This window comes from Ceratosolen solmsi, unplaced genomic scaffold (genome assembly GCF_000503995.2).
Source record: "Ceratosolen solmsi marchali unplaced genomic scaffold, CerSol_1.0 scaffold2, whole genome shotgun sequence".
Classification (NCBI taxonomy): domain Eukaryota; kingdom Metazoa; phylum Arthropoda; class Insecta; order Hymenoptera; family Agaonidae; genus Ceratosolen; species Ceratosolen solmsi.
Window position 1 is genome coordinate 244,654 of NW_011948422.1, and position 25,699 is coordinate 270,352.

The window sequence follows — 25,699 nt, forward strand, 5'->3', positions numbered from 1 at the left end:
ATAAAAAAAATTATTACTACTGATTGATAATTAATTAAATAATTTGGATATTTTCTTAATAATTCTATCAATAACAGTTTCATTATCCCGTTACTGTAGATTATGAGTGTCTAACTCTAATTTTGTTGTAATATAATAAATTTAAGTATTAAATACGCTTTTGAAGACTGTTTATCTGAATTTAATAATAATAAATATACAAAGTACAAAAGGATTAAGAAAATGTCACCTTAAATGGTGCTCGCAAATTTTTCGTGATAAATACAACCTCATTCGCATATTTTTATTTTATTAACGGCTCCTATTGGAATGGAAATTCTTTTACGTTTTTCAATTTAAAATAAAATATTCTATTGTGAAAAGAACTGACGAACGAAGGACAATGAATGAGATTACAAATAAAAAAATTATAAACAATTTAGCCAAGTATTATGGCCAAAATACGTGCTCACAGCAATGATTGACATTGAGTGAATTCACAGATGCAGTAGCAGTTGGTTGGACACATACCGATCATTACTATGCCCGTGGCAAAGATAATGATATACAAGTATAAAATGTAATAAAACGTTGAAACAATATTGAATTAGACAAAAGTGAGATAGTACACCACGTTACTCAAGCGATGTTAGGTGGCGTCACATTGATCAGGTGTGTAGCACAAATACGATGTTACTTTTTTACATCATTGATTAATTTATGTTGTGAGTACGCATACATGCATACGTACATACATACGCACGCACGCACCTACAATGTACACATACATATAGATATATGTGTATGTGTGTGTGTATATGTGTGTGTGCGCGCGCGCGCGTGTGCGTGCGTGTGTGTTTGCATGTATGGTTTGTAAGTATGTATGTACATAATATTGTTCATTAATTTATTTGAAAGTTAGGCAGAAATAAAACGTAAAAAAAATTGTTGTTTAACTTGTTATAGCGAAGTGTGGAGCATAGTGAAAGAAACATTTGCAATAGGCAAAGCTTAATATTTCTTTTCATTCGATTTAAGAGACTGACTCATTAAAAAGGCAGTGAATCGAAACAATGACATCATAATTTGCATTTTTTGCAGTAAACAATATAAATACTTGTCTATACGAAAGTATTTTTTTCCTTTTTATGTTTTACATTTATACACTTTTTGATAATATATATATATATATATATATATATATATATATATATATATATATGATTAATTAGTTGCATTTTAATTGTTGATATATTTTTGAAAAATATTTTAGGAACTAAATAAAACAAAACAAAAATAAATAATTTTATTTAATTTTCATGAAATTCTTCCGAAAGGACGTATTTTTATACTATTCATATACAAGATAATAAATCTGTAGGATATGCACACACAATTTATTATTATATATTAAATGTTATGAAATATTGAAGTCAATTTATTTGACGAAAATTCTGTCAATTTAATATAATTATTTTTTATTATATTTTTTTTATATTAAACAACATTATTTAAATATTACATCTCAATATATTAAAATCTCTGTAATTTGTGTATTTAATAATACTCTATACATTACTGTATTCTATTACATAATATACATTCAGAAAATTTTATGTTGAGATGTTGCTATGGAAAAATAAATTACTTTATAAATATTAATGGAATATGCTTAATGGATTCATTATAGTGCAATAATTTCAAGAATTAAAACTAAGCCTGATAATTGAAAGAATCACTTAAAAATTTCTATATATAACAGTATTTATACAAATAAATTTACACAAAACTAAGCATGAATTTTTAATATTTTTAAGAAATAAAAATATATAACTATAAATATACTTTTTTTAACATTTCCATATTTCTCTTAAACAATATACGTGAAAGCTATTTTCTTCTGCTTATTACGTAACGTTTTTCAGTAAGGATGTTACATCTCACTTAAATTGTAATACAGTAGAGAACGTAATTTATTGACAATATACACATGGGTGAATGTTATTTATATCATTATTAACAAGCTCATTAATATTTAGAAAGATTGAATATTATAATATTTGCGACGTTTATAATATAATCTAATTTTCCTTATTATCGTATGTTGTCTCCAAGAGTTTTCGATTTTCTATTACTTATGAAATAAAATACCATTATGAATATTAATCAAATATCAACATCACAAATAATTATTAAAAAATTATATCTGTTTTCCATTAATAAAATATTAAGTTACTTATCATGATTTAATGATGTTTTATTATGTTTTATACACACATATGTTTTATACACACATATATATATATATATATATATATATATATATAAACTAAACATTTAAAGACGTTCAATATTTCAAAAATATTTCAAAAATATTCCACGAATCAGAATAATATTGTAGAGAACAATTGTACGCAGCGTAAGAAATCTAATTAATTCCTATGTGTATATACACATTTTTTTTTCTTAATCTCAACTAAAATATCGCGCGATTGTAACTCATTTAGTTATATTTTACAAGCACCCCATAAACTCATTATTAATTAATTTGTAAATAAAAATTTTAATATAAATCTATTATATTTATTTATAGTCTATAAACTAGAATTTATTTACAATTATTGAACAATATATATATATATATATATATATATATATATATATATATATATTGTTGATATTGTCATCATATAAAACCGGTCGAGTCTCTTAAATCGTTTCATTATCATCCTTCATTAGTCGCGAATTTTATGCATTATAATTAGTCTTTGTTCATAATGTTTAATATTACTGTTCTTGTTACTTTGATGATGGACCGACTTACTCAGTGGCTTTCGCAAAAGGCATTCCGATGAAGGTGGGGCTCAGTGTCTCCGTGTACATCTCCATGCCAGTTCCTCGAAGGTAGTCGTTCTGCCAAGCCTGTATTACGAGCGACTGATACCAATTAAGTCACCATATCTAAATTGCACACGCCTATGCATGTATTGAAAATCTGGGGGATGAGCACAGTGACTCGTGTCTTTGCTTGTTATGCTTCTCTATGTCGTTCATATTCTTAAGCTAGTTTAATGATTTATTAGAGGAGGGCAAGTGAAGTGTCAAATCTTTTTATTTCAACGAAACCTTTTTTTATCTTTAGTTTGTCATTTTTTTGCTTGTTTGTTTTTGCTTTTTGTATTTTATCTTCTGTTTCAGTTTAACAATTAAGCTAGCTGATAAAAATATAAACATACCAATATAATTTTTACGTTTCTTGCTGACAAAATGACAATCGATTATATAGCAATAATTGGCGAAGATCTTAAATTATATACGTTTGTAATTTAAAGCCTCTATGTTGATGTTTTGTTGATTATTTTTTTCATTAATTTATTAAAAGCTATATAATAATAAGTCACGACTATAATAACTTTTACAGTGATTTTTTAACTTTGTCAACAAACAACACGTACTCCTTATCTTTAATGAATGAATGATAAGAGCACGTGTATCACGTGTATTATTAAAAGACTTGACTTGGTAGTGTATAATATTGAAAATTATACCTGATCGATTATTCATACTCGGCTCCTTAAAGAAATTAGCAATCATTGTGAATTATTTCTAGAAGGAACCCATTGTATTACAAAAGGCTCGCACATGCATAGTTTTCTCTACTAAAGAAATATATAATATATCGCTGTCACTTGATAAAGCGTCTTTACGCAAGCGCAATATCTTGTGAACGACATTTACTGACCGTCTTAAAAGAGCGCATGGCAAAGAGATTGGCCATCATTGTACTAAATCCCGGCGCCAGACAAGACTGAGCTATGAATCCCAATTTCAATTCCGCCAGACAAATAACATCGTCGCCCCTCTTCCAGTCCCACGATGGAATGTTTAATAAATAGGCCTGCACAAACAAAATACATCGATAAAAAATAATTGGGATAATGAGAATATTGCTGCGGGATATAGTGTTGCTGCTCTTGATGATAATTGACATGGAAATCTCTTTCATTTCGTTTTTTTAATAATATTCAGTAGCATAAAATAACGTGAGATGAAGAGAGACGATTTTATTTAAGTTATATTCGATAGGTATTCAGATAAGGATATTCTATTGCGATTGAATTATTATGTTTAAATATAGTAGTTAACTCTCGAACTCCACCATTAAATTCATTACAAGCATATATAAAATAGAAAATTTTGCTATTTCATGTAGGCGATGTTATTCAATCCTTCGAGTATTTCAACGATCTTAGCTTATTGCTAGATGGAGGACGCTAAAGCTACTTTTTGTAAATGAATAATTATATAACAATAGCACATCGATTACATAGAAATTCGATTACATCAGAAAAATGATTTGTCTCGATTATATTGAAATATTATGTAAATTACTAAGACAACGTCTCAGAGCAATTATAAACACTTGATTGATTAATGATCAGTAGTACCTTATTGTGATACTGCATTAACTGTATGATAACGCGTATGTCATCGGAGTAGTTTTTTATAGAGATGACGCGCATTATATTTGCTGCATCTTCCGCATCTGGATCCTGACAATATTTGTTTGCAAGCACCAAACAGGCGTCAGCTTCATGGACCTGGAAAGTTCGATAAAGCCGTGATCTTTTATTTAAAATACTATATATGGTTTTTAAGTCTTATTTTAATATACGTGAAATGCAATTTGATTGGGATTTTGGCGGTAGATATTGCAATTTAATGGATATTGGAGATACGTGGATTTGACTTTTGTATAGAAGCACGCGATTCGATAACAGTGCGTTACCACAATGTAGAACATACGATGTATTGGTTTTAGTGTTACCACGATGCAGATGCATATTTCAAAAGATTTCAAGCTTTTGTATGATTATAAATTAAATCGAACATAATATATTATGGAAATTTTGAAATTCAGTATTTTTCTACATTTTTAAAACGATAACTTTTATTTATATTAAAAAAATCTTATATTAATGAAAGTGAAACAAGTGAGATCGCTTTGTAAAGGAATATAAGTGTAAATTACTTAGGAAATAGTCGATTAAATTTGTGGATTGTTTGTACCGATTGTGCTTAAGGCCCGTTTAATTTAATTTTTTTTTTTGTTTTTATATTGTGCATTTTATAAAAATACGTCATAAAGAAAGCTTTCTATTTATATAGCCTACCTCTACCTACATAACTTTCCACATGATAACATATAAATCATATACATGCAATTGAGAAATTGAAGTAAAAATGGATTATGCCTATCCCTTGGTAAAAGTAGGTTTGTATTTTGAAAGCATATACTTAAGCATTAAATATATATATATGTATATAAAACAAAAAAATATTTCTAACGTATCGCATATTTGTAATTTAACTGTATGGGTTAAATTATTATGTTTTCTACATCTATTTTCCTTGAAGTACTATGAACATGCATTGACTAATATCAAAACGAATAATGAAAAAAGAGAGGAAAACATAATTGGATGAATATTATTTCTCACCAACCTCGAACAATTGACCCTCGGCATCTCCTTATAATTCTTAATTCTTTCTTTAAAACAAGAACAATCGAAACTATTCTATATACTAGTCTAATATAAAAATTCTATTTAAATAATTGGCAAAATCAAGAATTTAATTTAATTTTTCAATTATATTACGGAAAATCGATTGCTCCTAACAATCTTTTGTTCTTTAATATCCGTAATTTTCATAAATTACGTGCTGAAATTTCAATAAGTCATATTTGAACTGAAATATTCGTTCAATTTCGATTATTAGGCAATTTCTTCTAACTATTGTGAAATTTTAATCATATGTACTTTTTATGCATGCTTGGAAGATAAAATCTGAAGAAAAATAAACAACCATGTGAAATATTAAGATCAAACTAAAAATATATTCGTCGAAAAAAAAGGAAATGGAAAAATGAAAGGGCATTAATTTAAATAAAAAGGCAAGAAGAGATCTAGTCAGTGCGGAAATTGTAGGTCATTTTTACAACGAGTCTTTCCATTTTATATTGTTTTCGTTAACTACTGCAAGAGCATTCAACTAATGAGACCTACTTTCACAAAATTATGCTTAATTCTAAAATGTTTCAAAAATTTTACGGCATACTACTATAAGTAAATACCTATTGAAATATATATATATATATATATATATATATATATATATGAAATTATGTGAGGCGAATGTTAACTCTTGAAACTCGAGCATGGGCAGCCATTTCTATGTTAATTACTATTTTTTATAAAGCCACCATTCGTAAAATATTCAAGCTGCACTTAACGTGAATCTGTAGCGATTGCACTTACCCCGCTATAGCTGAATCAACTCTACGCACCAGTTTCGTGGATTTCTTGAGAAATTAATGTCTCTCGATCGGATCTTACCACGCATTTTTATATTGGTAGGTCAATTTACAGATATAACTGTTCAATTTTATGAATCGAATAGTTATAGATGTGTTCATTTGTCAGAATGTATGAGAGTATATTATCACGGGAAAAGGTTCAGGTTATTATAATTAAGCCAATTTTATAAATATTGCAATAGGACGACGACCGATGTTATGTAATTGTGTTAACGTTTACAAATTGTCTATGCAACTGATTACGGAAATATGAAATTACATTTTCATTTTAAAACATTCCGAAGTTGATTCAATATTACAAGACAATTCACTACTTATTATTTACTTGACATTTCGGTAAAAAAAACAAAAATAATAGTATTAAAATACACCTTATTAATCATGATTAACAAATTTAAATTATACATTTGATTAATGCGACATTAACGCGAAATTTTTCTTATTTAAAAAAAAAATATGTATATACATATATACATATATTATAAATTATTCAAATAAAAATATTATAATAATTCATTTTTTTCTAATGTCTTATAAACTTCACTATATAAAACATTCACGGTGGGTAAAAACATTTCTTAATTCAATTCAACGTAATCATTTAGTGGCCAGATTAAGTCTAATCGATCTTATTGAAACGCAAATAATTTACATCATACTGCTATTATAGTAATACCAAATTCTTTTTTCCATGATACATAAAATACTCATGAATGAATATGTACATGTGCGTGCTGTCAGTATCAAAATGAACCAAGCGAATAATATTCAAAGAGAAATGTATAAGCAAAAATAATGTACTTCAAGCTTCGACGTTTGCATTTATAATAAATAACCATCAGATAAGATTTTAAAAGTTTTGAAATTTGAATAACCATATTCGCAACATGGAACATTATAAATAGTTATTTATAATAGTTTCAGTGAATCGACTTATTAAAATTTTTTTTCTATATTACAGTATGAATCGTAAAATGTAGGCTATACTTGGGAAATGTAATCTAAGTCTTTCAAGAATAAATTCAATGTAAAATAATACAAACTTGTAGATAATTTTAGAATTGTAAAATTTTTTATAAATTGTATATGACTAAAAGAGCAGAAAAAGTGATTTATGCGAATTTATTTGTATGTGTACGTTTTAATGTTTTTTGTTTCAAATAGAGTTGCATAACATTTATAGATATATATGACTAATTGTATAATTTGTATTTATTTTTATAAGTAAATTCTTATAAGTATTTCAACAATTTTACATTTACTTAAATTTTTTATAAAAATACAATATAACACAATGGTTTTGTCTTTATTTTTATATTATTATTCCTTGTAACTTTACAATAGAAACGTAGAGTTAAAAGAGATTATTGTAAAGCTTTTGAATGAAGTAACATTTGAATATTTTGAAACACAGTAAAAATTCAGAACTAGAGAATGTATCGACATTATGTTTAATCAATCTAATATAGTTAGCGAAAAACTAAAATTTCATAATATATTTCAAAATTAGTTTAGTTAATAAGTCAATATATTACTAAATTAAACCATTAAATTTTATAATAAGTGATCGCAATCGCAATGATTAAATAATCATACAAAAATATATTAGATAATTTAATAATTAAATGTCTAATTTATTCCAAAATTATCGTGTCATATTAATATAAATGTTGATGTTAAAATTGATGAAACATATTTAATGTATTGTCTTATTGAAATATATTTGAAAAATCCATTAATTAGTATCAAATACAAGTAATAATAGTTTAGGGCAGGGATGTGCGTAGCAGATAAAATATAAATTATTCTGACATATTTTTACCATATCGCAATGATACAACTACTAATAATAATATGAACACATATCGATATTTTTATATTATATAATTAAAGTATTGTACTGTATATAAAGCGCCTTATGAGAAAGGGTATATGATAATGTTAATATAGAATTTCCAAAGCACTATATTTATTAATATTATATTTGTATTTTTCAATTACTCAGCATACGATAGATAAATTTTTAAATTTCAAGCTCGACATTAAAAGTATTATATTTAAAGTGTACTTGATCGTATGCATATTTATAATATATTGTCATTGCCTTCATTTGAGCTATTCAATTTAGTATCCAATGATATCCTAGAGAATGCTAACTATTCACATCCTTTTTAAAAATGAGAAAAATGAAATGAAGAGAAAAATAAAATTTCCTAAAATAAAACGACCAAAAAAAGCGTCAGCATACAAAAAATATATGTATATGTAACTAGTATCATAGTGAAATGATAGTTTCATGTGATTGTGTTTATCATGGGATTCTGATTGTGACAACTAACCTTAACCCTCTGCAGATCAATCGGGTTCATGATGGTGCCCTGAAAGAACTCCACGGTAGTGAAATGCCGTTTGAATAGTCCTTCCAGCTCAAGGTCAGGTGGCTTCCTATTACGTCACGTTGAGACAAAATTACAGATTTCCCCATTTAATTGATATAGATAACATTGGTCACCTTTCTTTACTCAGCATCAGACACCATAAAGACTAATTTTCTTTATACTTTATGTATACATAATTGTAATAATTACAATGGTTATATGTAATAATTTTAAAAATTAAAGAAAACGAACCCAGAACGCTCTCTTGCATTTTAATTTAAAAGTTTGTAGTAAAATATAAACGCATGCATTGTGTTTAATAACAATGTTTTCTTCAATTGATACTAATTCATTTGTTTATTAAACTCAATTGAAACTAATTTTATTACTGTGCATGTCAATCTAAGTGATTGTACTATTTTAACTTTTACGACCACTAAATAAAAATTACGCAACCTACGTAAGCATTTAAAGTATAAAAAGTATAAGTACGATTAATACTTCGTTCTATAATTGATTGAAATAATAAATATTTAAAATTTCATCCGAACTATTTGATTGATTGTTATTAAACAATTTTTATACTTCATGTAATTATAATAATTAAGTAAGTCATTTCGTTGTAGTGCAAAATCCAGTATGTAGTGATGTTCTATAGAATTAGTTTCAATAATAAAAGATTTTCAAAAATATATATAAATCATTATTAGTGATATTATTAATATTATTATTGAATTCTGTTTATCGATATACATATATATATATATGTAATATTAATTTACTATTCATATGGAAATTATTAATTGAATTATCTTGATTTTTATTTCATAAGATTTTACGATTAAGCGGTTTTTTCTTCAGAATTTCAATTAATTTGATGATTTGTCCTTAAGCGTTACAGAAAAGGATTACAAGTATTATTTATATATATATATATATATATATATATATTTAGGAAAATCTTATTTCACGCAATGCATTCGCAAATATTAAAGTATTATAATCATAAACTAACAATTATATTAATAGTTATAATAAATATTATAAATATAATAATATAGTAATAATAGCAACAATTCTAAAATAACTCTATTGCACGCTGATTCGAACCCATAGCTCAATACAACATAATTCATGCATTTTCTCAGGCTAATACTATATATCTATGCGTCACTACCTCTCGTCCATGACGCAAATAAGATGTATACAACATACTGTATTTGCATATATATTTACAATTGTACACATAGGTTTTTCATTGGAAGAGTATTGATATCGTTATCATCTTTACATTGAATGAACTCAATTAATGCGTAGTATTTACAATTTTCAAATTACTTTTATCGACAAATATTTCATCATTACATAATAAATAATCTGATTGTTGTAGTCCTTCGTTCAGATGTATTAATTAAGTAAACATGATATTTTTGTTAGCACGATATCAATAAATTTCATATAAATTATGCTGAGAACGAGAAGTAGATTACACAAGGCATTCATAAAGTATAGAAGAAACCTTATAAGTAATAAAAAATGTTTAGAAAATATAAAAATCAGTGAGTATGAATATCAGTTTATGTAATGTATATATTTAAATATGAAAACAATATTTGTATCATTTGATGATTGTAAAATATTTTACAAACTGTTTATATCTGTAGAATTTCTTGTTTGAGTAAACTAATTAATTAGTATCATTAATTATCCATGTATGGATGTGAAAAACTAAGCACTGTGAAAATACCGTAGTTAATTGAAAAATTAAAACTATTAATATTCATTAAGAGATTATATAATGATTAGTCGTTATTAATGGTTTTACAAAACATTAATGTGATTCTCAGCATTTTCAAATATATATACTACATACAAATAATGATAAGGTAATATTATACAATTTTACTCAATAAAATAGATTCTCTATGAAACATAATTATAATATTGATGAAAATCTTATAGAAACGCTTTATAAATTATATAATAATAATAGTAATAAAAAGTAAGAATTTAAAAAAATTTTCTTAACTCAGTAGGTAATGTGTAGAGTGGCATACATATTCGTACCTAATAATGCGTATTGTGTACGTATATCAGTTGCATATGTATAGACATACATACATACATACATAAACACACACACACACATATATATATATATATATATATATATATATATGTATATACAATAATATTGCGTTTTGCGTGTTTATGTATATAATGTAGAAAATATAATAACGCAAAAATATAACTGTGCGTTACCTGCGAAGGAACGACCTTAATATTATAACAATACCAGCATTTATAAAAGTCGTGTACAATAGATATAGAGTTAAACGTACACACATTACAAGTATAATGAATTCATATGTACGTTACTTACAAAATGAAAAGTCTAAAAAATAGGATACATAAATCTAAGGTAACATCAAATAAATCAATAATATCCGGAATGGAAAACCGATCGATCGCTAACGTGTTATTTAGCTAGTATGGTCAGGCAAGGATTTTAGGACAGGTATACATGACGATCGATCGGGTTGTCGAGTTATTCATTATCCGTTGCTTCAGTGTATGGTAATAATCTACAAAATATGTATGCAGAGTAGAATGTGTGCGTGTGTGTGTATGTATATGTGGGTACGCGCGCGCGCACGTGCGTCGGATATGTATATATAGAGAAGGCATACTTATACACGCTGAGGTTCACTGCTGGAGTTTACAATTATGGCAAATAGGAAATTCAGTTTTGCGGGAGAAGAGCAAAGGGTATGAAGAGTAGGATAATATATGCAATGACGAAGAGGAGTGTATGCACAGACGAATGATATTTTGCTGCCCCATTATTATCGTTTGTGTCCTTTGTTATTTTGGTGTAAAAGAAAGTTGAGGGAGAAAATTGTGTAAAATTTCTGTCGCGATAATATATTGCAATTCTCAATTTTCATAATTTAAGAAATCATAAGAAATAAACAAAAAGCAAGCGCTAAACTCTAAATATACATTGTAAATATCGTTAATAGTATTTTAATTTTTCATGCTTCGAATCATTTGAACATTATTTTATAGTTATTAAACGTATCATCGTTTTTGTTACAAATGTTTAAAAAATATTAATACTAATTATCTTTAACATTTCTGATTAGCGTTTGCACTAACTAGTGAATGGATCATAAGAGCTATTATATTATGCAAATATATTAAGTGTAATTTGTTTTTTTTTGTTTCTTATTTTTTTTTTTTTTTATTTATGAACGCGAGTAAATTATTTTATTACGCTCATTTTAGTAGTAATTACAGTTTAATGAAAGTTGCATTACGTTTCATTTAGTTTATTTATTGCATTTCCAGCGTAAAGTGAGCAGAAAAATGCATCACGGACATATCTATTTCGTATATCAAGTTTTCACTTAAATATGATTGCAAAATTTTCCTTCGTTATTCTTCTAATTTTGCGCAAAAAATAGTTGTTTGTAATACACTTCTCTGATATGTTGATAAGAATTTTTAAAGCGGTGGATCGAATGCACCGACACATTCGAGTTAAAATGACAAGCTTTAAAGCTGCGCCAACAAGTTCTGCCGAAGTATATTTTTAAAATAAAATTTATCGATTTATTCGGCAATGGCGTTAAAATATACCGATAATACTATTATTTTAATAATGGCGATTGCTGCACCATTGTTAATAACGTATATAACCAACAGATTAAAAGCATAACTATCAAAACAATTAAGAACGTGCAATGTCAGTATTGGCTTTCTTCCTTAATAATAATAATTAAAATAGAGCGGTTATTCCGACCGCTACATAATGCCTTAAATCATCACGAGCTTAATCGTGAATATTATTTCAGGAATAAAAATAGCTTTCAGTATAATAACCGCGCGCTTTTCTCGAATTCTTAACTCTAATGTGAAATTCCATATTGAAAATTAACGAGTCCACTGACAATTAAAGACTAAAATATTTGTTCGCCAGGGCGTGAAGGAGGTTACGGTATAAACGTATATCGTGTATGTAGGTGTAGGCAATTAAGGGTGTAGGGTATGACGGATACCTTAACGCGCTCCAGATCCACAGCATTCATCATGGTGCCCTGAAAAAACTCCACGGTTGTGTAATGCCTTTTGAGGAGACCCTCCAATTCGAGATCGGGCTCCTTCCTGTAAAATTTACATGCGAACTATCCTTTATACGAAAAATAGCCGGTCACTTTCTCCCCTCGTGTCTAACCTTTCTAGTTTTCACATCCTCACTCGCACACTCACACGCTCCAACACACACGCACACGTATGAATATTTTTTTTTAGTCTTCTTGCGTTTGTCTCTTATTTGATCTTGATGGTCGTCTTATTGGCGTAGTTGTATAAATAATTAGCGTCCAAGCTGTATAAGACACGAAACTTAACTAACGTTTACATAGTTTTCTTAATTTTATGATTACAATGTCGTTCGTAAAAACATTATTATCTAATTTATGTAACAGGAGCAAACATTGCTAATTAAACATCAAATTATACAGGTGTAAATACATAAAATAATACATAAATATTCTTTTTTCTTGATTAATGAAATAACTAATCTTATCAATTACTAATGCCTGAAAAACAATCGAATAAAAAGATGAATTATGAATCATATCATCGTTTTATTTTGATGTTTTAAGGTGGAAAATGCTTTAAAATTGTTTCAATTTATATTACTGACATTGGAGCAAGAGGCCTGATTGTAGAAAGCCGCAAGTCTCTGTAGTTTAATTTCAATTGGAATTTACGTGATGTACATTATAAAATTAATCGTATGCGTTAATAAATTTAATTCGATAGAATGTCATATACCTGTGGCTATTAATAATAATTGAGTGGAGAAAAATTATTAATGACATTTTTTCTACCATATTATACTATTACCTGTTATTACAATTTTTCCTTTCCTCTTAATAATCAGTTCAATTTATCATAGAAGATAGTGTTATAGTTTTCTTTCTATTGAATTTCAAACACTGCCTAATATGTTTACTCTTTAATGTCACTTCTTAAGCGTTTTGCTTGTTACAATTTATAAACTTACAACATGAACATACGTACATCTACATTTATTAATAATAAGTAATCCAAATTTTTACTTATCATGAAAACATTTGTTTTTAAATTCCAATTTTAATTTTTCTTGCATCTATGGCATTTTATAAAAATGGCATACCTGTGTAAGAAAACAACTTCCACATCCACGTCTTCTCTATCCTCATGTAAAAAGTCCTTGAGGAAGTGGGAAACGGACTCGTACGTGATATGGCCGCACACAACAATGTGTCTGGCAAACATAAAATATGAGTTAGATCGTATTTTTAAACAGTATCTTCTTTATTTTATTTTCCGTTGTATTTTATTGAATTTTTTATAGAATAAAATGTTTAAAAAAAAACTACTTTATAAAAATTTTGGAGGCAAGACAAATTATACGTAGCTTACATTGGAGAAAAAATATATCTTGTATTATTTTGAAGTATTCGTTATTTGTTAATTACTTTTTTTTTGCTTTTTACAATTTAACTGTGAGATGAAATTAATGCTTTAATGAATTTAATACTTTTACGAAATAACTTTCGAAAGTTGAATGAAAATTAGCAATTTCTTTGATTGGTACCAAGGCCAAGAAAAAGGTTAAAATTATTATCAAAATGTATAACTCAATATTAAATTAAATATATAAATTAGAAATATTTACTTTTAATCTTTAAAAATTGAAATTATTTCAAGATTACCTGAATATTTTAAATGAATGATTATAGAAGAATAAATTGTCATTGCAAAAAGCAAATAAAGTAGTGAATGCAAACGAATGAATTTTAGTATTCAGCTTAACTAACAATTACATAAAATTCTCTCTTTTGATCTATTTTTGGATATTTATAATTTTTCAAGGCTTTCTCTTTATCTTTCCATTTTCATATTAATAATGCATATTAGATTACACAATTATTCTAATACAGAGGAAAGAGATAAAGATGAGAAAGATAAGTATAGAAAAAGTTAATGAAAGTATGCACACGAATTGGGACATTATTTATTACCATTTTAGTCTGCTCTCTTAGTACAAGAATCGTATATATTATTCTTAATTTCAGTACCAATCATAATATCATAAATAAAATTGAAATAGGCAGATCTTAAAAATAAATTTTATATAATCGTTTATTTTGCACTTCAAGATTACGATTTTCTCCATCAAATTTTACTTTTTTTGAAATACTTTATTTTTTATTGATTTTATGTCAATAAATGTTATATATTATATATTCTACAATATGTGAAGAAAAATAATAATGGTAATGTTTAGGGAACGTTTTATTAAATTTCAACCAAATGTTTGCAAATGTATAAACAATTTTTCTTCACATACATGGATATTCTAATCAATCGATAACTAACTTACCAGGAAACAATAGGATATTTGGAGTGAATCGTATCAGTATCGACTACTTGTTAATCGAACAACTAACGTGACACCTAATGTGACTATTCTACTTGCATATATGTTAATTTTTGTGATAAATGTATAAATTCAATATAAGTTGATACAATACAGACGTAATAAAAATTTAATTGAATTAAAAATTCAGAATATATTCAAATCAAACAGATACAATGTGATTCACATATGTATGCAGGCTCATTCTTGTGTACAGAGTATCAGGCAGTTGAACATAAAAATAATAAGACTATGATTATTAGTGAAATCTACGTAAATACTTCAAGTAACTGAATATAAGTAATGAATTATAAATAAGTATTAAGTGAATCTTAAAGCTTTTGTAAACTAAACTTTTCTGCGTAATCTACTTCTCTTTGCGCATATCATAAGTGAGGTAAAAGTATAACAAAAGAATAATATTTTTTAATAAATTTTTGTATATAATTGAATCAGAAAATAATCCATTATAATCTAAATCTACGATTATAATTAAAGTAACGATTATTGTGATTTCATTTCACATACAAGAAAGTATATACGCATTGCATTCCATGCTACCTGTTTTTCGTCTGTGAATATGTGTACACGATGACTGAGAAGATTAATTTTGTAAATCCGTAGAAACCACAGTAAAACACATAAAAGCTATTTATTATAATTTACATCGAACGAAAAATATTTCACATGAATGCGACTATAAAAAAAAGAATTTTGTTTTTATTGTGTTCGCTCGTGATCTTGTAAACCGACGACGAAATAAAGCCGAAGTGATGTGGTAGGAGTAATTTATTTGAAAAAAGTATAAATTCACAGTTACGTGAATACTTTTTGAAATTTTTTGTGAGTAAAGGCATTGCCTATAATGAAAATTGGTGCTTGTGATAAAAATGTATATATGTATGCAAGTTTTTCAGGATTCTTATTATCCCGTGCAGACGTATCCACGCTTCTTTAAACCTCCGCGACGATTCAACACATAAATTCCTGAAGAGGAATAAATAATGAACGTTAAATAGAGAGTGAGAGTACAGTAAGAGAAGAGAAACACATTAAATTTCGCAATTCGTGATATGTGTATATACATTGCCTATGCGTTCTACCGAATGCTTTCACGCCCGTTAAACATCTCATGCATTTTGTAGAATTAACGGCAATCTAGCTTATGGAAAATATATTTTGCTTTTTATTTCCTCTAATCTGGATTAATTTATTCTTATATATTCATTTTGTCTCTATCGATATAATATATTAAATTGTAGTAAAATAAACATGAGAACGTATTAGGAACATGTTGTCGTTCTTGTTAAGTGATAGATTAATTGTAGATAAAGACAAGAAATGTCTCATAAAAGAGTACATAAATGTAAATGAACATAATATAATTGTATTTAAGTATATGCAAAGAGAAATTAGTTCACCTAGAATTTAATTGTAATGTAAAGTATGCCTTGGTATATACCGTAAAAACAATTTATATATATATATATATATATATATATAAACAGTGTATTAAAATTATTTTATTTCTTTAGAATAAGTAAACGATGATAATAAGATATTCTACTAAATTTTTATAATTTCTTATTATTTTCAGTAAAATTAGTTATACAAAAATTAAAAGAAAGTCTGCACTTTAAGAGTACATTTCAGTTTTTAAATGCAAGAGTAAATTACTGAATTCAAAACTAATTACGATTTTTTCAAAATTGAAGTATTTAATTTCCTAAGTTTTAATTTATGAATTAATTTATGTTTTGTATTTTTAAATTAAATTATATAAATATATGAAAAATTTTCAAAAGGCTCATACATATTATAATAATTTTTATTATAGCAAAGTTTTAATTATACCAATTTTATAAAAGTATTTATATTTATTGTATTTACTTTAAGTAAAATAAAATAAAAAACTTAATTCTAGGAATTAGATTGATACATTTAATCAGACTCTTAGAAATCACTTAAATAACTTTTTACAAATAAGTTTTAACAATTTAAAAGAAATGAATTACCAAATAATGGAATTATAATTATAACTTATCGTGATAATGTTATTTATTATAGTATTCTAATTTTTTTCTTCAAATGCTACTATATTTAATATTTAATATCAAATATTTAATAGCGTTTCATTGTTAAGATATAATATTTTAAGCGAAGGCTAATGTGTTGCAAACCAAATTATATGTCGAAATTAAATTTCATAATTTCAAAGAAAAAATTAAAATTAGTCCTTTCTAAGTGTATCTTAGTTTTTGAAATATTTTTCAATATTATATAACACCTTGTTTGTTCATTATAATAGTTTCAAAGTTAATACAATGTCTCGAATTAAGTTTACATATTTCTATAAAAATTATTTAAATTTAAATTTTAATACCTTGAAAAATATCGTTTTTAGTATTAAATTCAGTTATTAGGCCTATCAAATGAAATAATAGTAAATAATCCACATTCAATGCACGATATTTCTATTTAGTAGAATGTATAACAAGTTCCAAACCCATATTAGATTCAAGCTTTGGGAAAAAGTATATAACAAAGTTTATTAATTAAAAGTAACCATGTATTTAATGAATTTTTAGAACTTGTACACGTTAGTAACAAATGCTGTTTACAAAACAAGAAATATTTTTGTTAATAAACGCTGACGTGATTACAACAATATATATTTATGTGCGTGTGTATACATGTACACATGCACATATACACATACATCAATTAATGTTTTTAATGTTTGGATGTACATACATATATGTATAATAATATGTATGTATATATGGAGGATGGCATGCTGGATATTAAAAATTTTGATAAGGCCGCGAGCTAAATACCACTTACGCCAAGGTGAATTTGGTCATTAGGTTTTATAATTATTCAGAGGGCAAATCAACAAACGTCAACTTAATTAATCTTTGTATATATTACAAGGTAATTTTAGTTTAAGCAGATCTTCCTTCATAAAAGCCAAAGCGGTATTTATCCCGAGTACGGACAGTAAATTTATATGTGAGTGATTGTGAAAAATCAAGCGTACACCAGTTGCTGAGTGGTTATATATATATATATATATATATATATATATATATATGTAGAAAAGGTATTTGTATAGTGGTACATATATATGCATGATAATGAACTGTGAAATAGATATGTAGATAGATAGTTGGTGAGATAGTGATTGAGTGTGGTGAGAGGGTGGCGGGGGAGGAGAGAAGAAGACGAAGGTAGAAACAATAGAACAATGAAAAATATTTTTAGATGAGTGGTTTTCTGTAAGAGAATAATCTTTGATTTATCAGGGATTATAAGCTTAAATGATCGTTATACATGTCTTTTTACATATTAATTACAAGAGGAACATGCATGTCACTAGAATAAGAATAAGAATTGATAATAACTGCATTCGTTAATTTTTAAGGGTTATAATATATTAATTAGTAATATTAATATACAATATTATTAAAAAGGTAGAGAGCTCAGCTTGAGTTTTATTATTTATAATATATTTATAATATATTCATAATATTTATATTATATATATATATATATATATATATATAATATAAACACAGTGGAGAAAAAATATGAGAGAATATTAAAAAGATTGCATTCATTGATGTTTGTAAGAATGACTCTAAATTTAAATGTAGATCTACGTTTTCTAATCGAAGACTAAATATGAATCTGATATAGAATGAAAGATCTGTGCAAAGATTAAATTCACCAAACCTATTATAAAATATATGGTTGGGAAAAATTGGCATGTAGACATGATTATTTATAAAATGACATTTTCATTAATTCCAATGAATTTAAATGTACTACTTATGATTTATAGTACTCAAATTGCATCATATAACTTTAATAGAAACTATAATATTTCGATTTATATATCTTTGTAAAACGATATGGTCATATATCCGTAAAATACACTTTTAAAAAACCTAAACTTTAGTTGTTATTTTCTCTATATAATAATTATTTTGTTATTATTTATTAATAAAATTGTTAAATGTTGACAATATAAGTACAGGCATAAGCTTTTATGTTAAGTCAATATGTTTTCCTGAATATACTAAATATATATGATCAATTTATTTTAATTAAAATTTTAAAAAAGGTGTTTATGTCTGTTATACGAATCATGCATGAGTCTTTATAAAAACGTACTAAACATAATAAGTTTTGTGACTCGTTAATTATAATTTAAGATTAAATTGAGCTACATGCTATGAGAGTAAATAAATAGTATTATATATATCCACAAATATATACTCAGGCAGAATACTAATTCTAAAATCTTAGTATTAATTGTCAGTGAAATAGTAGCAATTTATTTTGTGACTTATTTTTTAAGAATAAATAAAAATTCAGCCTAAAATATTATCTGGATATATCAGTGGTACAGATTACAATACCCTACAGTCAATTACTACTGATGAACTAATAGAGTTAATTATTCAAACTAATAGAATTAAAAATAATTCTATAAGATTACTTTACATCTGTCATAAATTTCAGTTAATGAAATTCAATTAAAAACTCGGTTTTACTACTGACAATATTTGATAATAGTTTAAAAATAGAAAACTTAATACTCGCAAAATTATTTAAGCAAACCATGATTAATGTCATATCAATATTTACAGTTATATTTTATGCAGAGCAAAAATATTATGAAAGTTTATGAAAATAAAATTAGAAAAAGTTGATTCTTAAATGATTGGATTAAGTTGTTATATAAGGGCATCAAAATGATGAAGTAATAAGGATAATTTTTATTCAGATAATTCTTTTTGTTTTCAAAACTTGTGTTGTTTAGTATAAAAAACTATTCTTTAGATAATTAATAAAGAATTTATTTTGTAAAATTTATAAACACTTAAATTATTAATGAGTTTTCCATTTTCTGTAAGTCCAAAGTTTTTGATGGTAATTATAAACTGGTTAAAGAGCAAGAAAATAGTGGCTCAAATGTTGAAAATATGTTTGCTAGAAAAAAATGTCTGTTATTTACATATGTACATTATTAACTTATAATATAAGAAATATTTGTTATAGAAATATATTTATTAAATACATAATATTATAATTATTATATAATGTCATTCGAGTGTTGTTCCAATTTTTATAAACATTTGTAGTGCATTTATAAAAAATTTCTTTTAAATCAAATTTCTTATAAAAAATCTCTAACACTAAAAGTTTCATTGGATTTTAAATAGTAAAATTACTTAAGCATTAATGAATATGATTGATATGCCAATAAAAATTATTATATGAAAAATTCGTCGAATCTTAAGAAGAAATTGTATTAACTGTTATTAATATTTTGTAAATCATTTTACGAATATATTGAAAATTTTGAAATTTCCTGCTTTTTCAAAATTTCCTGCTTTCGATTTTTATCAAAGATAAAATAACATTGATAATTTATGAAATTCAATGCTAAATAATAATAAAAAAATTATTCTCAAATAGTAATGTAACAAATGATTTACAATGAATCATTAACATTAAATTTATAATTTCATTGAAGATATATTATAAATAATTTAATATTCTATTACAACTAAAATTTGGTATATTTTTTCATGATATTTGAATAACTCCAAATATGAATTCATTATTGTAAATAAAATTCAATAAATTATTATTTATGGATTATTACTGACGAGTTCTTAATATACATAAAATTAAATATTTAGAAAAAGTTTATTTTCAATATTGTCTTTATAGAAGTTACTTTTATAATTATTCCTATTTGAAAATTCTATCAATTTTAAATGGAATATAACTGACATAATTCAAATTTATGTCAATTTTATACTTATAAATTCGTACTTAACAAAGTAAAAATAATTTTTAATTGAAATAAGAATTATTACATTGAAGTTTGTTATTATTGAGTTTTTACTGGACATATGACCATAGTGGCAACTACGATTGAGAATTTTCAAATTCTAAATTATTTAACGTTGAATATTTGAATTATTTGTTATAAGAATATAAATCGGAATATTAGTTGAAATTTATTCAAATTAAAATATTGTATAAACTCATTTGAATCTACTTCAGTTTTCTACAGCACCAACATACTAAAGAAATTCATAATTCAGATTTAATATCTATCATATCTTTCTCTATTTGAGTATAAAATATAAACATTTTTCAATAATATTTCAATTTATAAAATTTTCACAATGATATAGAAACAAGGTGATTTTCTAAGGATTTCACTAACATCAAACTAATACAGTTATGGCTCATGAGTCAGTTTAATAAAATGATCGAATCTGAGTAATATTTAATCACCAGCCATTCTAAAGTACGCAACATAATTAAAAACAGAGTCGAAAAATCAATAAAAATATTGATTTATAATTAAGAGATATTTCTCAAAAGTAGGAATAAAATAATGACTGACATAATTATGCTAATGATAGTATAAACATTTAATAAAATTGATCGAATGATATAATGATATAATGATGTAAATAAATACATATAATAATTTAACTAGTGTTTTAACGTAGTAATTTTTAAGAAAAGACACATCAGGCACACAAATAATGTTCGATATAATGGAAAATATTCTTGACACTTGTTTCGATTGTCTTGAAGTATTTTTTATATATTGGTATTTGAAGTACAAAGGACAATTAGTATAAAAAGGCGAAATAGATAGACAAAGGTTAAATCATGTAAAGGGTAAAGGAATATAGGATTGGGATGTATTTTCTTTCTCGTGACAAAGGATAATGTGTAACTTCGGGAGCTAGTTTGGCTTTTTTGTGTCTCACCTGCGACCTCGCTCGTTCTTCAAAGTGCCGCCATACTTGTTTCGCGTCCCGATCAGGTCAATAATCTCGGGGATACAACTGGCGAATATGGCCTACACCACGTGATAGAAAAAACAGAATACAACACTCGCATCAATACACTTAACAGTGGGCATGATCGTTGCTTATTAATTTAGTTAATTATTCGTTTACTTAATTATCTTACTTAATTTGTATTATCAATCAATGTCGATAGAATGCATAATCTATATTGATTAGAATGTATTCGTAATAAATAAGTAGCTTTCGCTTTTTTAATCATTTGAAAATAGAAATTTAAATTAAGGGTCAATTGGAAGTATGTGTATCTTGACTTTCCGCCATGTTAATTATCCAGCGACAGCGGACATATTTAAATGATAGTTATAAAAAATTCGAGATCTTAATTATTTTCAATTTTTTTTTTTCATTCTTTTGTAGTCACTAATGTGGATATAAATAATAACTAGGAGCGATACGGTACTTTGTTTTTTTCTTTTTTTTACCACATTTCGCAACTTAATAGTTATAAGATAACGCGACAACTCGTAGATTCGAAAGTACTTTATCACTATGCATGTCACGGCCTAATGATATATTTCGTGTGTGCTTGTGTTTAAATATCACTATTACAAAATTCACCTACTAAACAAAACAAAAACTGTCTAAATTTATGTATCAAAATATTTAATTAATTATTAAGTCACACTAATAATCAAAATAAAAAAACGTCGAATGTTCAAGACTGAAACTCCACAAAAACAATTCGTTACTTAAATTTTGAAATTAAATGACTAAAAAACACAAGGCGTAAGGGATTTTTTGTCTTCTTTTAACTACACCTAGGTCCTATGTTCCTACGTATTTAACCTACACCTATATATAAAATGTACAGGTCTAAAGAAAGTTGCGTACTATATGTGCCAATACATCTATGCCTCAATCAATTCAGTGGCAGGTTGCAGGTATACACGGTACGCTTCGTTGTCGTCTACTCGTTAGCGTTTTTTTTCTTTTTCATTACTTTTGCTATTTTTTCATTTTTTTTTCTTTCAGTATTCTTGTAGTATTAAAGCTGCCTTTACACTGCATACTCTCTACACCCCATTTTTTTGTTCTTCTTTTTTTTTCATTTTTTTTATTTCCGAGAGCATTTACTGCAATGCCCTTTGTCAATTATACTCTTATAGCCCCGTATGAAGACTAACGCCTAGTTGCTCTCGACCCCTTTGAGATATTATCTTTTAAATATATGTGTGCTTTCTCCATATTTTCCGATCTTGCAAAACTTTGAAAGATTGATGAAACAACACTCTGGGAATATGTTTTACTTATTGTTATTGCTCTTGTATTTCTGCATATATATGAAAGTAATATTTTTTAAAATATAATATTCTTAATAGTTTGCAATTTTAAATCCTTTCAATCTACTAGTAAGCATTTTTTTAAATATTAATTATGAATATTAATATACGAGAAATTAAACAATTCTGTTTAACGAATTAAATTTTATCCACAAATTTTAAGTAATCGACGATTAATAAACGTTTGCTCGATGAGTTCTTAAGAGTTTCAAAGAATAGTAGTATAGTAACACTTATTATGTATCTGAAATATTAATGATTTTAATGATAGATATTTTTTTAAGCACAAAATTATAAAAAAGGAGAAACCCTAGAAATCTATAAATTAAAAGATACAGAACTAAAAATAGAATCTTGAGACATTATAAATATAATAAAGTTAATATTATTTATCTTAGAGTTAACTTCGATCTGTTTGTATTTATAATTAAATGACGAAAATAAAAATAACTGCAACGTAATTTTAAATTACATTTACGTGTTATTTGACGTAATTCAAGATTTCAAGTTAATAAAATACAAAAGATTACAGAAAATATTCTTTTACTATTCTTTTATAACAAAATACATCATTGTTGAAGTGAATATAAATACTTTTTATGATTGTAATTAACTTTCCCACACAAAAATATAACTATTAGTCAGAATTTCAATAAATTTTCTAAAAACTTAATATTAATAATAATACCGTATGTCTTTTTAATTATTAATTCTTTAAGGTTTGAAAATTTATTGCATGTATATAATTATTTTTTAAATATATTATTAATGAAATTCTTAAAATAAACGTATGTCATCGCATTTCAATTTTTTAACGAAAATACATAATTTTTTTTATTACATGAGTAATGAATAGATTTTGAGTAAAATTTCTTTATAGTTAAACGTTATAGAAACATCTCTTATTGTGCCGTTAATAGAAATTCTTTTAATATATTATTACAAACCATTTATTTCATAAAAAGATATATCCATATATTATTAAATTTCAAGAGATTTTCAAAAATATAATTCTGGCAAATATGCTTCACTTATGTAATTACAAATTATATAATATTAGATTTATTAAAGAATTATGGATTTTATATGATGCAGCGTAACAATAATTATTGATGCTGAGATATTTGTATACGAAAGACATATGACACACTTTCTCGAAGGGTGAGAGCATAATAGTTTAAAATTCTCCTTTCAACTCTGTAATGGTATTGAACCACGTCGTATGTATATATACATATGTACAAGCACATATTGGCTAATTATAATTAGTACTTTAGGTTTATGAACGCAGTAAAAGATTGATTAAAGAAAAAAAGTGTTAAAAAAGTTTAATATTCGTATATAAATACACATGAATATCTAACTTCAATTATTATATATTGATTCAATGAATAAAATGCTGAATGTGAAGTAAAATGCAAATTATTTGATAATAAAGTCCCGAAACATTAGAACTGTGAAATAATAAATATTTTTATTTACAATCTGTAAAGGAATGTTTTTTAAAATGAAGTACTTACTTTTTCGAATTATAATTTATATTATATTTTATACGTAATAAAAGCTGCATGACTACAAATTATTGTTTTGCAGTATTTATTTAAAGAAAAAATAAGCAGACTTCATAATATCATATTGAATATATTTTATCAAATAATTATATATATATATATTATATACAATTAACTTCGACTATTTAAAAAAATCATTTTCTTGACTTTAAATTAAAATTATTTTTATCAAATATATATTTTTAACATTTAACAAATTAACAACTAAATATTTCAATATATATTTTTAAAATTAGTGTCAATACTTATAAAAATTAATAAATATTAATTTAAAAATTTCAATATTGAATACTAACATTGAACTATATTACTTTAAGGTATGTAACGAGTATCGTGTGTTCACGTAAGATTATAAATGAATGATTATCAATTAATTTTAAACTGCGTTCATTTTTTTATAAAACTACTGACTTTTCTAAATTATATATAATTTATATTTAAATAGAAAATAATGGATTCGGAAGTAGCTTCTACGTCTGCACCCCAACTACTGAAATATGAAACACAGAATTATATTTCCGCATTTACAATAAAATTCCTTTTCCTTTTGTAATTTACATATTCATGATTTAACGAACATTTATTTATATGTGTTTTTAAAAATATTTTTACGTTCACATGATATTAAATCTTTTCAATTAGTCGAACAAATTCCACGTATAGTAGAACGATTATGTGTAGGATATTACTCAGTGTTGCATCTAATTATACGAAAACAGAAATATT

General features: G+C 25.6%; 1 protein-coding gene across 1 annotated transcript in view; it reads right to left on the reverse strand.

The window, feature by feature from the left end:
- slo (calcium-activated potassium channel slo) overlaps positions 1 to 12,961 on the reverse strand; it is a 43,143-nt gene extending 30,182 nt beyond the window's left edge. Inside the window, exons 1-3 of the mRNA XM_011498989.1 lie at positions 12,798 to 12,961; positions 4,428 to 4,580; positions 3,722 to 3,877 (exon numbers count right to left, since the gene is read on the reverse strand). Of these exons, the coding sequence (XP_011497291.1) occupies positions 3,722 to 3,877; positions 4,428 to 4,580; positions 12,798 to 12,830 (342 nt within the window). The 5' untranslated portion in view covers positions 12,831 to 12,961. The remainder of the gene's footprint in view (positions 1 to 3,721; positions 3,878 to 4,427; positions 4,581 to 12,797) is intronic.
- Between the last annotated feature and the right edge of the window lie 12,738 nt (positions 12,962 to 25,699).